The sequence below is a fragment of the Cyanistes caeruleus genome, chromosome 3 (genome assembly GCF_971803275.1).
Source record: "Cyanistes caeruleus chromosome 3, bCyaCae1.hap1.1, whole genome shotgun sequence".
Lineage (NCBI taxonomy): Eukaryota > Metazoa > Chordata > Aves > Passeriformes > Paridae > Cyanistes > Cyanistes caeruleus.
This window is the reverse complement of record NC_141703.1, coordinates 97340044-97356414: the sequence shown is the minus strand read 5'-3', so window position 1 is coordinate 97356414 and position 16371 is coordinate 97340044. Positions and strand designations below refer to the sequence as shown.

The window sequence follows — 16371 nt, the reverse complement described above, 5'->3', positions numbered from 1 at the left end:
TTTGGACTACAGGTTATAATTTAGAGCATTCTTTAAAATACAACACTGTCTACTTTAAAAAATAGAAATGCCAAGGTTTTAGATGTACAATGTGTATTTATATACTTATATGCATGTAAAAACAATACATATATTCTTCAGAATAAAGCAACTTCTGAACCTCTTTCACTAACCACACCCCTGTAGTCACCTTAGTACACCCATATTCTCTCCCATGTGAGTACCAACTCTAATACAACACAACTGACTTCTCCCCACTGAAGAGCAAAGCAGCTTCCCAAATCTAGAATGAATTCTTGAGCTGCTTTCTGAGTTTGTCATATCACCTGCATGACAGCATGTTCTGCTAACCTCCCAGATGCTGTTTTAAATGTGAGACCAAAAGCATGGAAATCAAACCATAGATTCTCCTAAAGGCACGCAAAGATGACCATCTTATATCTCCTTTGTCTGCATGCCTGAGGGTGGCAAGACAGAAGAGTTGTTCAGTTATTTAAGTTTAAATAGGTTTAGGATCATTACTGCATTTGAGAAGCACATGCCTAAAAAATATTTACACTGTATCTATTCACCACTGAATGATAATAAAGGAAAAATGGAAGACACACCAGGGCTGCCACACAAAAGAAACTGAGGAAGTCTCTCAGCACCTGGATACACAGCTGGAGACTAGTCCTGCAAACAAACCATGAGGAGGACTGAATTTTATTCATCTGGGTCCCTTTAAGAATACCAATCACCCCAATTGATCTGCAGGAGGTATTTTACAAAGGGGACCCTCAAAAAGAATCAGAGATGTGGAGTTCCCTTGCAAACACTTGTCAGATAGGGTAGGACAATTAAAATACAGTAATTCATTAGTAAGTATGAGCTAAATTGTGGCCCATCACAATTCTAACAATCCCTCAACTAGTTTTGTCTGGGCTCTATTCATGACAATTATTTTGCTCTACATTTCTGGGGAAGGCAGATTACACAGCTTGCTTCTTTGATGTGGAGGACCAGGTTTCAAAAGAGGACTACAGGCCCAGAAGAGTAGAGCATAGTTTATACATAAAGTGAATATTTCATCACAAGTCTTATTGCACATTTCTATCAGGAAAAATGAGATTTACTGAGGCACATGGGAGGCGTGTCGTTTGCTCAAAATAACAAAGTTCTGATTAAAAGAACTTTCAAGCACTAAAACGATCACACAATATGCTTTTTGATTTGACTTTAAATCTACATGTAGATTTTATTCCTACATTGCCATCTGACATCATACTACTTAGGCTTTTGTAAATCCTGTAAATCAAGACACCTCAGCTCTCAAGGTCATTGCAAAGACCTTATTTAAAGAAATGCAGTATTTGTGACTACAATATACCTTCCCTTACATTTAAACGTAACAGCATAGTAAAAACAACTTCTATGCTCCAAGAAGAGAGATCACAAGTTTGAGAAGTACAGGACAGTATGATTTACCACAAAATAACGTTTCACTTCTCAGTCAACTTGGCTTGAGTGTTTCTTATTTTTCATGCTGCAGCACAGAAGGTCAATACTCACACAGCACAAAACTGCCATGCTAAAACTGGTGTGCAAATCATTGTGGAGTTCTGGCAGTACAGGAGCAACACATCTCAAATGCACTACACATATAGATTAAGTTTTACTTTTTACTTGAAGTTTTTACTTTTTCTCCCAATAAAAACAACAACATAAGAGAGCACTTTCTAGAGCTAGAGATTTATGCCAGTGACTACTTATTATACCCAACAAAGAAGCCACCTTTTGAACAATTTTCAAAGTTGGCCTAAAAAACAGATGATATTAATAATCAGAAAGACCAGCGATCTCTGCACTACTGGAGATACACACAAACATTTACTAGACTCCTTTGTAAAAATGTAAAACACCTTTGTGATGACAACTGAACTACAAACTTCTTTTTAGACACAAGGATTTAGTGAACAGGAGCAGACTGCAATACTTCAGTTACCTGTCAGCACTAGCATGATTTCAGAATGCAGATACAATGATGGTGACTTTGTAGGAAATCATTAATTTATCTGTTTGCTATTGCGAAGGCCACACTTGTGTGAGGCATTGTACAAGCATATAAAATCCTTGCTCAGAAAAGTTTGCAAATCACCTGTTTGTTAATACAGTCACTGTATTTCAAGTCTTTTACCTCTGACAATAAATCTTCATGGGGCAGGCTTGACTGGTGTGCTCAAGTATCAGCAGAGTTAATACTGAACTGTGCTCAACTTCTACATTCACAGCTGGGATACAAGACTCACACTTCATTCCCAGCTGAAGTTACCTGAGATGTGCCCTAACTTTCATTCCCCACTGGTCAAATACTCCTCTTACAATCTCTTTAAACAGACAGCTCCTGGTAAGGGAGAGAAGAGAGTTCCTTACCTCTTGTGCAGTGAGTGCATGTTCCCCTGCTAGAAGCAGCATACTCAGGCCTCCCATTTGTGTAGGATCTGGTAAAAGAGTAAAATGAAGTCTTAAGTTGATTCATTTGCTTGTTTAAAAAACCTACCACTTGCACCACGAAAGCCCCAGAAGACTACTTGTCACAGACACTCTCAGCAAGCTGCCATAAAAGGCAGTTCAAGAGAATCACAAATAACCATTTCTGTACCCTCTGGGAAGGCTTTCAAAGCTGTTTGAAGGATTTAATTGGATTTGTGTGCTTAACACCCCATTGCATGGATTTACAATTCTACTGCCAAAGGTTTTATGTACTACAGAGATGAATATCTTTAAAACAGCAACTGTAATGATCTCATACATAAATATACACAAAGATGCTCTAATAATGCACAGGTTTGTAAGTTGGTGGATGCTCCTACCAAGGGAGCGGTTCCTTCCTTGGCGACAGAACAAATAAAAGGATGAACAAAACAACATGATCAAGCTCTGAAGCAAAATTTCTATTTTCATTTGTCTTTAATTTAGAGCTGTATTTAGTGGTGAAAAGTGCCAGCCTGACAGCTCTGAAGCATGAAGCCAGAACAGCACAAGCAGTGGCCAGGAAAGCTGCCTGCCTACTTGTTGCCCTGCCAATACAAAATATAATTGAGGAATGAAAAATGGAGATATAAATGTTCTTTCTCCAAGTATTTGATACTGACAGCTTTTCCCCTCCAGCCTTCCTGCACCTCAGGAGCTCCAAAAATGACAAGAAGTGAAAGCAATAAACTCTGACACTGCATTACTCATGGAGTAGCTTTTCCACTCAGAACAGTGGTTGCTCTTCATCGCTATGAAGACTAATTGTCTGATTTTGGGAGAATGCCTTGGGAGCAATGCAGGCGCCTGATTTAACGGTGTCATGTAGAGACAGGGAGACAGACAGTGGCCAAATGTCTCCTCCAACAGCCACAATGTGAGTGGAATTTTTTGATTTTTTCAGCTGACATGGGCCAAACCTGTACCTGTAAACTCCAAACAGTTTAGTGGTACAGATGATCACAGTCCAATTCATGGGAATACTCATCGATGCTGTTTAATTCAATACCACAGATGCTGCCCAGAGTTTTCCTGCACACAGCATCTCTCACTGACATTCCCAAGGTAAGTTTTTCCAATAGTCTTTTAGAAGGGCATTAAATAGAATCAGAAGAAAACAATGTAAATAAACCAGGCTCATTCATTACCTTATGGATAGAAGAGTGGCTTATTATTAAATAGCACTAAACAGGCATCCTAAATAGCACCTAGCTTCTAACCCAATATTCATCTGGAATTAACTTCTACTTTCACCAGAATAAACACATAGAATGCAGGAGGGGGGTTCTGTTTTTTTTGAAGAAGTTTGCCTTTTTTAAATAAAAGGAAAAAAAAAATTACACTTCAATGAAGAGACAAGGCACTACCAGAACTGTAGGATCTAGTAACAAGAAGAGACCCAGAAAATGTGAAGGGCCAGTAAGTATCTAAGCACAATTCCTAAGTGAAGTGATCCTGTCAGCAACAGCACTTTTTGCCATCCAAGCAATTGATCAGAAATCATTCAGTCCTTCAAACCTTCAAAAGAAGGTATGAAGATATGAGGGCAACAGAGAAACTAGGAAATGAAAAGTAAACATCTGAAAGATAATGCCGGAGCAGATAGTTAATTTGGAGGAAGGAGAGAATGGAAGAGATCTCCAGGCCCACCATAAAGTTACTGAGCTCCGTATTAAACAGTAAGACCTTGGCTGGCTGCTTTCTACTTTGTTTACTCCTTTTGGAAGGTGTTTGCAGGATTCAAATCTTCTAAGTATTAAGATCTTTCTTCCAGGTTTTAGCTTAAATATACTCAGGGCCAGGTAGCATATGTTTTTTCTGGTACTCTCATCTCTAAGATTAGTAACTGTTTCCCTAAACGGTATCTCCCTTTTCTGCATTTACAGGACTCTCCTTCCACTTGTTTTCCTGGTCTAAACAACTCAAGATCTCCCAATGTCATCAAGCATATCCATCTCCCATCATTTCAGCAATTCCTATAGCTCTCCTCTGCAGTTATCACAGATGTAGTTCATCTTTTTTGTATACAGATGACCAGCAGTGCAACCACATCAGGTCAGGGGGCTCCTGAAAACTCTTTGCCTGATAAACAAAGTGCAGTGTAGTACTTTCTTATGCCTGCATCACCCTGATGACTCCCAGCTGCTCTTTCATGCTTTATTTTCATTACCTGTTGGTCCTGTTTCCCCCTCCCCAGTTTTGTCCATCTCAAGAGCACCCAATTTATGTCTGTAAAATTCTTGCCCCTCTTCTAAATATCTTCTTGGCAGTTTTGGCTTTTTGCCTTTCAATTTAATAGCTTATCATAAGAGAACAAAGATAGAAATGTGGTTTAGTGTTTTTCTCCCCAAGTAAGCAAATACTTAATCTGTTTATTTAAATATAAAATTTAAATGGAAGGAAAAAATGACAGATGAATTGGAAATAGAAGTTTAATGTGATGCTTAAACAACTTGAACACTTATGCTGCAGCTGTAGCAGAGGGCTGGTACTTAGATGTCTGCTCACAATAAAAACAAAAATCCTTCCACTAAGGTTTCCAATTACAAAATAACTTCACCTAAGGGAAGACAAAATCTACATATCCAAACACTGCCATATGCTTATAGTGCCTTCTCAGCACAATAAGGTTCTCTTCTAGGAGCTTACTGGTATGAAGAAGAATTTTAAGGGGTATTTTAAAGAATTTATTCTTAAATCAACAGTTCTGGGAAAATAGCACACACATTTGACTTGCAGAATGGCAGGCGATTCATGACTTTCTCAACAGCTTTTAATACTGATGAAACTTAAAAGCATCTCTTTGTTTGGGAATGTCATTCTTTGTTAGTACTGGGCTGGTTACAGACTCTGCAGGCTGGCTTGTTCATCCATAGACATTTCTCAGTCAGAGGAAACAACAAACTGAGGAAGTACTAAGCAGGAAGAAGGCCAGCAGGAACCAGCTTCAACCAACTTTTACCTGAGTGCATAATTGAGCTTCTTTGTAAAAAAACCAGAAACTGTGTTTCTAAAGGGATATAGCCTACTCTAGAAGTGTCTTTCTTCCAGCCTTTGCCTCACTAAAAAGAATTTTGGCATGGATAGTTTTCTTCTGAAGAAAAAATATGCAAGTGGGAATCTCACACATTTGTATGGCAAAGCTTTTGCAAACAGCAGTGTTCTTTGCCCTACACTGGTAAGCCATATCATGAGAAAAACATGTTCAATGACAGCTTCCAGGCTGGATGATCAAGGACATCACTAGTGGGTCTGCAGGTCAGAAGCCCAATGCTGGTGCCACACCTCAGCTTCTTGATGGAATGGTAGGTCAGCATGACAGACTTAGATGTGGCATGGTTATTATTGTGAAGCCAAGAAAAAGACAGAAATAGCCGGTGTAGGACTTAGAAAAACAAAGATCTTGCTCTCTACGTATTAGATTTTCCAAAGTAAAATGTAATGCACAAAAAGCAGTCAAGACATTATTAGGAACAACCAACAAATGAAACAGATTTCCTAGAATGATTCCAGACTCGTATAAAACCTGTCCTGAGGAAGGACCTACCTTCAAGATACAAGTGAATCAGTGGCATTTGAAAGGTAGAAGTGTTTCTAAGGTGGTTCAGCTACATTTCAGTTCATCAGCTAGTATACAGCCTGAATTTTAAAGAGATTGCACTGGGTAGAAGACTGAGAGTTGAACTGAACTAATTTAGTGTGAACTGGTATATGGTTGGCAAATCAGTGATCCATTTGGTGTGGATTCACATGTGTCATGATGTGGATGTTGCTAACATCCCTGTCAGAAGCTGTCTTGATTTTATGAGCTATTCTTATACCCTACCCAAGATATTTGGTGTAATATCACTGCCATGAGGACTGGAGATCCTTATGAATTACTATGCTCATTGACTTAGCCTGCAGGAAAAAAAAAACTAAAAAAATATTACAGGTAGCACTAAAAGACTTTCTTCAGAAATGAGCGGCTCTATAGATAAAACAATGGATTAGTTTCTAATTAATTTTAAATTTCTCTGTCCCCTACTCTGACAGGTGTCGATTCAAGACCTCTGTACTCAAAAACTTGATATTAGGGAAGCCCAGCAGGAGCAGTTGGGGATGGATGAGAGGCAGATTAAGGCTTGTTACTTGTTCTTTGTGTTAAGTCAATAAATATTTAGGAGAACGGAAATGACTCCTCTAAAAGCAAAAGCGGAATGGTCTGAAGGGGTTTGTGATTTTTGGAACTGCTCTCTCATATACTAGAACTGTGCAGCATGAAACACTTTTATTTTGATCACATTTCACAGTTCCTTAAGAGCCAGAATAAATTTCATTACAGGAGTTTTCATACCACTATACTAAGGTATGCATGCCTCTTTATCCCTTCTCTTTTACGCTTGTTCCGTGAAACCATTTTCTACTATCCAACTCACAATCTCTCCAAGCAGAGAAGTCCTATCTGCTACACATCTGTCATAAACCAGGTAGGATATGACAAAGTTTCTAATTATATAAATACTGATGCATCTGAAACTTTCAACAAGAAAAAAAAAAAAAAAAGGAAAACAAAAGGGAAAAAAATATGGAAAATATGGCAGGGAATTTTTCTTTTTCAACCTTGACTGCTAGGTTCTTAAGCTGCCAGTATTTAACATTAATGTCCTTGTATTTCAAGGTTATGATTACAACAGTTCTGCTATTTATGGATATCAGTGAGAGATTATCTGCTTTTCACCAGTTCAGGCACTCCACCTACACTTCACTTTTTTTTCCCCCAGAATGTTTAGAAGTTTAGAATTTACTCCTCCAAGATATAATGGGCAGAAGAGCACATTTACGTTAAATTAAATTATGCTTCTCTTGACACAAATACAAAAGTGTTAGTCCCACTGGTACATTAATCTACAAGAATATTAACATATTCAACTTGAGACACTCATGAATTATTTTTGCAAATAGTAAATTACTAAAAAGAGTAGAGCATTCTATGACAGAGAAACAGAATGCACACAATCAGCACTTTCCTATTTGACCAAAGAATGGAAGTGTCTAACAGCAGATAAGCTGGGATCAAAAACCAATCAAATCTGGGCCCTACAGGGGGTATGAGTTAGGATGCCTCACATCTGGACTTGACTTTTGAAAATAAATCGTGCACTATGGAAAATTTTAGGAAACTGTTACACAGAGGTTTAACTACAGTTTTGGTAACTTAATCTGGGACACTACAGTACCATGTGTAGTAAAGAAAACAGGTATCCCAATTCAGTTTCAATACCACATCCCCAGACAAAAAGAGGATGCTACAGCTGAGTACCATGGATGGAAATCTCACCTGCCATCCCAAAGTTTAGTTGTGGCATTTCTTCACTTTTGGTTACTTTCCTTGGGCTCGGTAAGTCTTTTGCAGAGTCTGATGCAATGGCCCATAGCTTTTTCCTGTTCGTAACACTGGATGCCTGGGTTTTCACAGGTTTGTTGGTTGTGGGGCACCACTTGTACCCTGGGTTTGCTTTCATAAATGCATCCTTGTACTAGAAAAGAAAACAGAAATTATCAGTCATGGCATTATACTCTACACAGGGCAACAGAGCACACTGCATATAAGAGGATTTAATACAGTAACTAATCCTTAAATATATTGATTTTTAACAGTTTAATCTAATGCTTAGAGTCCAACCGCAAACACAATTTGCTAAGAATTTTTAAGATAAGGAGAGTTTTATCTAAAAAAATGGGTTTTCTCTTTCCTCTCCTGAGGGTCTATTACCCAGAGCAGGCTGAAGTTCTGACCCTGCAAACTGCTCCCCAGTGCTTGTATGCTCATGCTCTGAAAAAACAGATACTCGAATTCTTTGCAGGTTTACTTTCTAGTTTGAATTAAATAAAAACACACATTTAGCAATAAATGTGGCATGATGCCTCACATTCATTCTTCTCTAATAGTTCAGTATTTTAGAATATTTGAGTAAATGCTTCCCCAAACCAGGCACTGAAAAGAAATTGCAACCAGTCTAATGTCATATTCAGTATCTCTTGTGGTAAACCACCCCAGTGCTCCTTCCAAAACGTACTATGCTGTATGGCTGCATAAAACCAACTGTGACCATTTAGAACATTCTTCGGCCTTGAGCACACAGCACACATCTCAGTTGTTTGCTGTGTTTTTAGTATGAGGCAGCAAAACAAAGGAAGCCAAACTACACATGGCGGGTGGGGGAATGGGTCTGGATCCCACAATTTGGGAGGGTGGGGGAAAGGACCAGGATCTATTTTATTCACAAAACAAAAAACCAACATTTTCCAGTAATTTTACTGTTCACATTAAACCAAGATTTTTGAATGTTAACAGTAACAGAAAGACCGCATTTCAGTATTACACATATGTTGCTATGCAAGCTTGAGAACTGGCAAATCAGAGGAACATGCCACACATTCCAGCTGCAGATGTTTGCCTAACAACTGATAGGGGTGTACAGCACTTGCTGCTGTGGGAGCACACCCAGCAAGTACCAGTGCTCACCACAGGGAGAAGGAACCCAACACCCCTGCAAGACTGGGTAGCTCTCAGTGGCAGCAAACAACCGAAAGAGCGGCTTTGTGTTTGGAAGTACATGGCAGGGCAGATGCAGGAAGTTTGTTCTGTGATTACACGTTCCCACCCACACAGCTGTCATCAGTCCCAGTCATGGCACAGAGAAGCACCTATGTTTCAGGCAGATGCATGCACAGAAACAGAGAGAGGAAAAAAAAATCCCTTGGGCATCAAATACAGAAATAGCACTGCAAGCCTTATCCTCTGCTAGAGCCACTACAATGTTTTCCCAGCTCAACAGCCTGCCTTTAGGCAGGGCCACCATTGCACGTGCACTGCTTTCTTTCATTTCTATCTTCACCTCTGAGCTGGCACTTGCTACCTCCAGACTGTAGCACAGACAAAAACGTGTCGGTTTACAAGAAACACAGCACTGCGTGAACCCTGCTGTGTGAAGTCTTGTATTTATAGAAATGGCTATAAATAATAAAAATCTGCAGGGATCACTGACCCACATACACTGTATTTTCTGAATAGGGTGTATGTATTAAATCTGCAAAATAAGGACTGTGACACTGCTCACCTCACTCCTTTTCCACTTCCCTCAGTTTGCTCTGGGAGCTCAGTACACCACAAAAATAGCCTGGTGGAGAGAAGGGATAGGAAGGGGAGGGTAAGGGAAGAGGAGGAAAGGAAATACACGACGAAGCAGCTTTGCCTTCCATTGTTAAAGCCACAGCCCACTCACAAATCATGTTTCCAGCCTGCAGAGTGAAAAGCACAGAGTTGCTAGCAATGAGCTACATAAGCTCTTCATATCAGCAATGCTGCTTCGAGTAATTGAATTATTCTATTGAGTAATTTGACAAGCCGACAGGCTGCCCATCAAATGAGAACTAGAACGCATGCCATTTGTGAGATGAGGCTGCAATAAGCTTTTAATCAGTTTTCAACAAGAGCAATTGAAGTGAGCTGGTCTATTAATGTCTTTTTTTTTCTCTGCAAAGCCAAGAAGTGAACATTAGCTGCATTTTCTGAAGGGAAGAGAGCAAACTGAGGGACTCAGTGGAACTGCTCAGTTTCAACACGTAAGATAAAAAAAGAGAAAATTTTAAAAGTTAAACAATGGCCGAGAAGTACTTTTTATAAATGCATACAGGGGCCTAATCCAAATCTTAAAAACCCTTTTGGTATTGACTTTTGTGACTACTAGACCAAGGCCTAAAACAAAGATAGACTTTGCTTTGGGTCATGAGAAGATAAATGAGCTACACAGTAACAAGAAAAGGCTGAAGACAATAGTGGAGTCTACTGCTTTCCTCCCTTTAACTAACTGTGCAGTAAAGCAACTTAATGCTGCTAGTCTAAGCAGATGTCTAAAATTGATTAAAAAACCCCAAAACACAAGCAAACCAAACCAACCATAGAAAACCACAAAAAACGCAACCCAAACGTAAGTACCAAACATGGAACGCAAAGACAGTGACTTGCTTTCCACAACAAATGGCACAGACTGCCCAGCAGGGTCATATTCTGAAGTTTCAGGTAAGAAATAGAACAAGATGTGCTTGTGGGATTGGTCTGATGCCTTATTTCTGTTTTGTGAAAGCCTGGAGAATGTTCTGCTATGCAGCAGGACCGGTGTGCCACTTTAGGATTGAGGTTAAAACTCCCCAAGTTGCTTTCATCACCAAATAAAAAAAGATTTGCTTCCTCTAGTTGTGGTAGGAACAGGAGCTCACAGAAGTGGATTCCAGATACACCTCAGGCTAGCTGTTAGCACGTGCTTAATTTTAAATGTATGCTATTAAATATCACATGAATCCCAGAGACCTAACATTAAAAAAAAAAAAAAACAGAAAATACAGCACTCCATTTTTCACTTCTGAAGGATGCAGAGTTTGCACTACACACGTTACAGTCCATACCAGTGGACTTGCCAAACTGCAGCCAGCCAGCCATGACATTTGTCCCCTCCTACCCTGAGGCAGCTGCTGAAGCAGGGGCACCACAAGACCTGCAAGCTCTCAGTCTGGCTGCCTGGACCTGAGACACCACCAGCAGGGAGAAGTGTTCAGCTTAGCCACTGAATGGCAGCAGAATCACACAATCCAGTGAGGCTGGAAAAGACCTCTGAGATCACTGAGTTCAGCCGATGAACCAATGCACCTTGTCAACTACACCATGGTATTCAGAGTCATGTAACAGTCTTCCCTTAAACACCTTCAGGTATGGTGATTCCACTACCTTCTGGGGCAGTCCACTCTAATGTCTAATCACATTTATCAGGCTGCTCCCTGCAGGAAACAATCCTGGCTCTCTGGATCTTGCTGATGCAAAGACATATTCTAAAATTAAGTGTCTTCTAGCAAGGGAATAGGGCTTGAACAGTAACAATCTCACCAGATACTTTCTAAGGCAGCTGAACACTCCTAGAAGTTCTGTAAGAGTTAACAGAAGAACACTATCCTTATTACTGAAGTGAATAAAAATGCTGGTGCATATTTATGAGCAGCCAGATTAATTTCCCTTACTGGAGAAAAATGCTAAAAAGTATAGCAACACTTCCGGTTTCTTTTTGAGTATGTATCAGCTACTGGGCTTATATCCTAGACAGTGAAACTTTCAAATTTAAGCTGATCTAGGAAGTCTGCAGGATAGAAATAGAAAGCCCACTCATAAAGGTAACACCAGCAAAAGCAGACATCAAGCTCTGCAGGTGCACCACCAGCTCTCCAGGGCTTGCAGTTGTTGCTACAACTGTTGCTAGAGACCATAAACCAAAAGATAAAAAATAGAGGGAGCATGGGGCCAGTTTTTCCAAGGTAATTAAGGCATCCCAAAGTGCAGACAGGTACATAATGGAATTTTCCACAGTGCCTGAATGAACTAGAGCCTCTCAGTGGGAGTCAGGGACAGATGTCCAGTCTAGGAAACTTCTCATAATTCCTCTGGCAAAAAGTTTGGGCGCCTCACTATCTTTCAAAATGCTGTATCTTGCATACAGCTAGACACATGTAAATAAATATACAAGTGCCTGGACTCGCATACTGCTAAGGTAATATCACTGCTAGTAGTAAGCAGGTAAGAAATTGAAAGCTTCTTGCATGGCACATGATCTAACATAAATACTTTGGGAGCTACAGCAATGATTAGTAAAAAACATTCTAGAGACTGTAGAAGAGCAGGGACTATAGCCACTGCAGGAGGGATCACTTCTGTAAGGCCCACCTGTATCTCTGAAAGAGTGGTTTGGAAGCTCAGGGTATACAAGACACATTGTAGGGATAGCAGATATGATAGGGTTCTCTGGGAGATGTGTGCCCTGCCAGGATGGTGGCTACAGGCCACGCAATGACAGATGGAAGTCAAAGGACACTAAAAAGCTACATTTAAGTAACAGAAGATAACTCACTGTATCTTAAATCTCAGTGAGCTTATACAGGTACTCCAACAGAAGATCATTGGTACAATGATATCTTTATCTTCCTCCAAAGGCACTCATCTTCTTGAATTTTAAATACATTCTCTTTAGGAAAAAGGAAAGTACCAACAGGTGGTTCTCACTAAAGCTGACATTAACCTCTTTTTGACAGTCTCAGCAGTAAGCCTACCTACAGGTGAACCTGTGCAACCTGCTCTAGGTGAACCTGCTTGAGAAGTGGGCTGGACAAGGCGATCTCCAGAGGCCCCTTCCAACCCCAACCATTCCGTGTTTCTGTGAAAAGCAAGTGTTAACAATAAAACAACTGATCCACACACAGAGAATAGGCTTGTTGGTGAAGAAGGCCCAAATGTATTCAACAGCACATTATAGCTGCTAATTATTGCTGTAACATACACTGTTTAAAGAACAAAAATTATACGCTATCTCTCTTCTACACATTTTTAGAACTACTTATAATGATGTAAACTACTTAGATTTATTGTTCCGCTTTGACGTTGAATATTCAATTTGTTCTTCATGCCAAAAAAACCAAACCACTACAGGAACAATGATTTCTATAACAATATGATTAATAGTTTCAGATCTGTCACTTCATACAGAAGTTCTGCAATTATTTTCCTTCTTGATGAACAAGTTTCCTTCAGCAAGACAAAAGGCTAAGAAAAACAGTCACACTGGGTTTGTTTCTTCCAAAAAATATTTCTTTATTCCCATCTTTCCTTTCTCGTCATCTGTACTGAATCTTCTAATTGCCCTTTCTCCAGACATTTAGAGAAATATCACTAATTCGTAAGCGGGAATGCAGAATGAAACTGAAATGGTTGGACAAAGCTGAGACTCAAAAGTTTCAATACTGTACCACAGATGAGCAACTACAGAGATCCTACAGACCCTGCTTAAAAAAGGACCTGCCATGCTAAACACTTTGTTTTTCCTATGGACCTTTCCATGCTCACACGAGCTACAGAACAGACAGACCTTACATCCTGTTAACAGTAGCAGACACCTTCAGATCCCAGACAGGCATGGACAGTAGTTTTCCCAATCCTTTCACAGCTATTTTCACTTCCCACAGTGCACTAGCATACTCAACAAAGGAGAGGGATGTTTTTCCTACTCACTGGTGTTCCTTTATTTTTATTAAGATTGAATTCAAAGGTTATGTGCAATGTGTATCATGCAGGAAATCACAGGGATCTGTTTCAGGGTCAGGTTATCAGCCTAAGTAATTGGCTGTCTTTCTCGCTCTACCATCAATAACCACAGCCCTCTTGGCAATAGCTTATCAAGAAAGCTACTTCTTCAAAAGGCTCATTTAAATTTTAAGTTGACATAAAGATACTTTGTGAAATACGGGGATAAATCTCCTTTCCTTGCTCCTGGTTAACGGACTCTGATTAGTCACTGCTCTCTGATTTGGTATTGGACTCACCAAATCTTTCTGTATCAGAAACTGGTTGATGGGGAACGTACTTCAAAAAACACTAGCAATTTATTTAATTAGCATCATAGGTAAAAAGGGACTAAATTTCTTGACTGTGCCTTTGGTTTGGTCCACCTGTATTACAGTAGCTGACATCACTGATATCACTAGTCAGCTGACACAAATCAGTATGTTATCGTTTACAATGGCCACTATCCTTCTGTTAATGCTTGTACTGCAGAAATTATCAGGCGATACAATCACAAAGTGCATATATTTATAGCAACGACTACCGGAGCCAGGTTAGTTTGTGTACACAGACCAATTGCTTTCCATTCTGGTCCAAAGGATCAAGTGAATTAAAGCGAGAACAGCAGCTGCTCTGAGCACCATAATCCCATGGTGAAGCTGAGGAACGGAGGGAAGAGAAAGATCCCACAAAAAACATTTAATACACCGATTAAAAGAGGACAAATACGTAATGAATTCCCTTTACATCCACCATTCAGACAGAACATACCTCCTTGGCCATGTCAGTGTATTTCTGTTTTTCTTTTGGATCTAGAACAGACCACCAATCTGCCAAGATCTTGGTTGCGCCACGATTATCGAGGCGAGGGTGCTCTTTCCGCACAAGAGAGCGGTGTCGTTTGCAGAACAAGAGAAACGCATTCATTGGTCGGCGAGCTCGTTGCTCTGAGGACTCATCATCTTCAGTCTCATCAGCATCCTGCTCTAAACCATCAGGGCCAAGGAGCGGCACCTGGCGGAACCGAAAGGGAAGGGGTGTAAGCTCAGTTATCTGCGTTTCGCACCAAGACTGAGACCGTGTGCGCTGCGTGGGAGTGAGGGAGAGGCACATGGATGCACACAGCTGTCTCCAAAGGCCATCCATTCCATCCAGACAGTGCAGAGCTCTACATCAAACCTCCTCACCTGATGATCCAAGGTTCATTCATGCTCTCTGCAAGACTTAACACCGACTTCCAAGGGGAACAATTTCTAAGCTGAGGATCATTCTTTAGTAACAGTCCTAAAGGGACAGGAGGAACAAGATCTTTCCTGCCCTCCTTCTGACAACCTAGAAATGACCTTAGTGGGATGAGGCAGCCAGAGCTACCTGGGACCTTGATTATTCATGTCTGCAACTACAGAGCACACAAGGAGCAACAGTTTGTTAGTTTGTCAGTTGTTTCCCCACCTCCTGCTGTTCACTGCTCAGCCTGTGAGCAGCACAGCAGTGCAGCCACCACAAAGCAGAGGCAGAGAGCAAATCTCAACAGAATACACTGCCAAAATGTGCTCTCTCCACTTAGGCCAGCGTATCTTTCCTACAAGGGACGAGCCACAGAACTTACTGCATGAGACAGAAAACCACCTCCTACTAACTGCGACGCTGCTATTTTATACCACGTTGTGAAAAGACCTGTAAGGTCAACAGAAAGCAACATCAGAGAATCAGGCTCTTGCTTATCCTTGTCAAGGTCATCCTCTCTGTGTATGGCTCAAGGCAGTCCCTTCAGCACTGTCCTTTCCATTCCTGCCTTAGGAAGGCACCAAGGAGATACAAATATGAACGCTAGCCACATGATGGAATCATCACATCTGCATAAACAGTTCCCACTTCTTGTTAGAGAGAATGAGTCTAACTGTAAAAGTGTGAGGTGCCACATGGCATGAAAAAAGGGTAAGGTCAGCATCATTGAACAACACCAAAATACCAAGTATCAAACCAGAGACAGATTATTTCTGCTGTGCACTCAGTTCTGTGGAGGATACACTGAATTTCACATGCAAAGATAGTAAAAATTGTAGACAGCTTTTTCCTTCTTTTTTCTTTTTAATCTTTGTAGGTTTTTAATCTTTAAAAAAGAAGAATGAAACTTTTAGTTTGGTATGCCCTTCAGAGCCACTAGAAACAGATACCAAGCACAAGACAACCTCATGTCTAAAATAAGCAATTAAGAAAAAAAGCACATCAAAAACTCACTTTGAGCAGTCAAGACCAGGATGTGCAACACATTATTAAAACAAAACAGATAAAACTACTCCAGTCTACAAAAATTTGTCCACTATTTTCAAGGCATGATTAACAATTCACTTTCTTGTGTCACTACCTGCTTTTACAGCCTTACAGGCAACGCATGGCATCACCTCTTATTGGCTGTGTTTCTTCACAAAAAAAGAACAAGACACACCAAATAAAAAACACAGCTATGGAGAATCTGATCCCCCATTAACCATCTTGGGTCAAAGCATCTAATTAAATCTACCTTATCAATATCTTCCTCTTCTTCTTCCTCTTCTTCCTCTTCAGAGAAGTCAAGGAGTTTCTTGGCAAGCAGGGGATGCCACTGAAGACACTTCCTTTTTGGTCGCTTCCCAGTTCCTTCACCTTCTGTTGAGTGATCCTTATTCCTACTACTGCCTTTCATTACTGTGACCTGTCATGCAAAAATATTGACAAAT

General features: G+C 40.3%; 1 protein-coding gene across 49 annotated transcripts in view; it reads right to left on the bottom strand.

Moving 5' to 3' along the window:
* BBX (BBX high mobility group box domain containing) overlaps positions 1-16371 on the bottom strand; it is a 136882-nt gene that overhangs the window by 44145 nt on the left and 76366 nt on the right. For 32 of the 49 annotated variants that reach the window (XM_086883226.1, XM_086883218.1, XM_086883247.1 and 29 more), the window contains 4 exons: positions 16176-16346; positions 14423-14665; positions 7832-8030; positions 2413-2480 (listed from right to left, as the gene is read on the bottom strand). In XM_086883226.1, coding sequence (XP_086739352.1) covers positions 2413-2480; positions 7832-8030; positions 14423-14665; positions 16176-16337 — 672 coding nt within the window. In that variant the 5' untranslated portion in view covers positions 16338-16346. The remainder of the gene's footprint in view (positions 1-2412; positions 2481-7831; positions 8031-14422; positions 14666-16175; positions 16347-16371) is intronic. The other 17 variants (XM_086883253.1, XM_086883262.1, XM_086883263.1 and 14 more) reach the window with 2 other exon arrangements.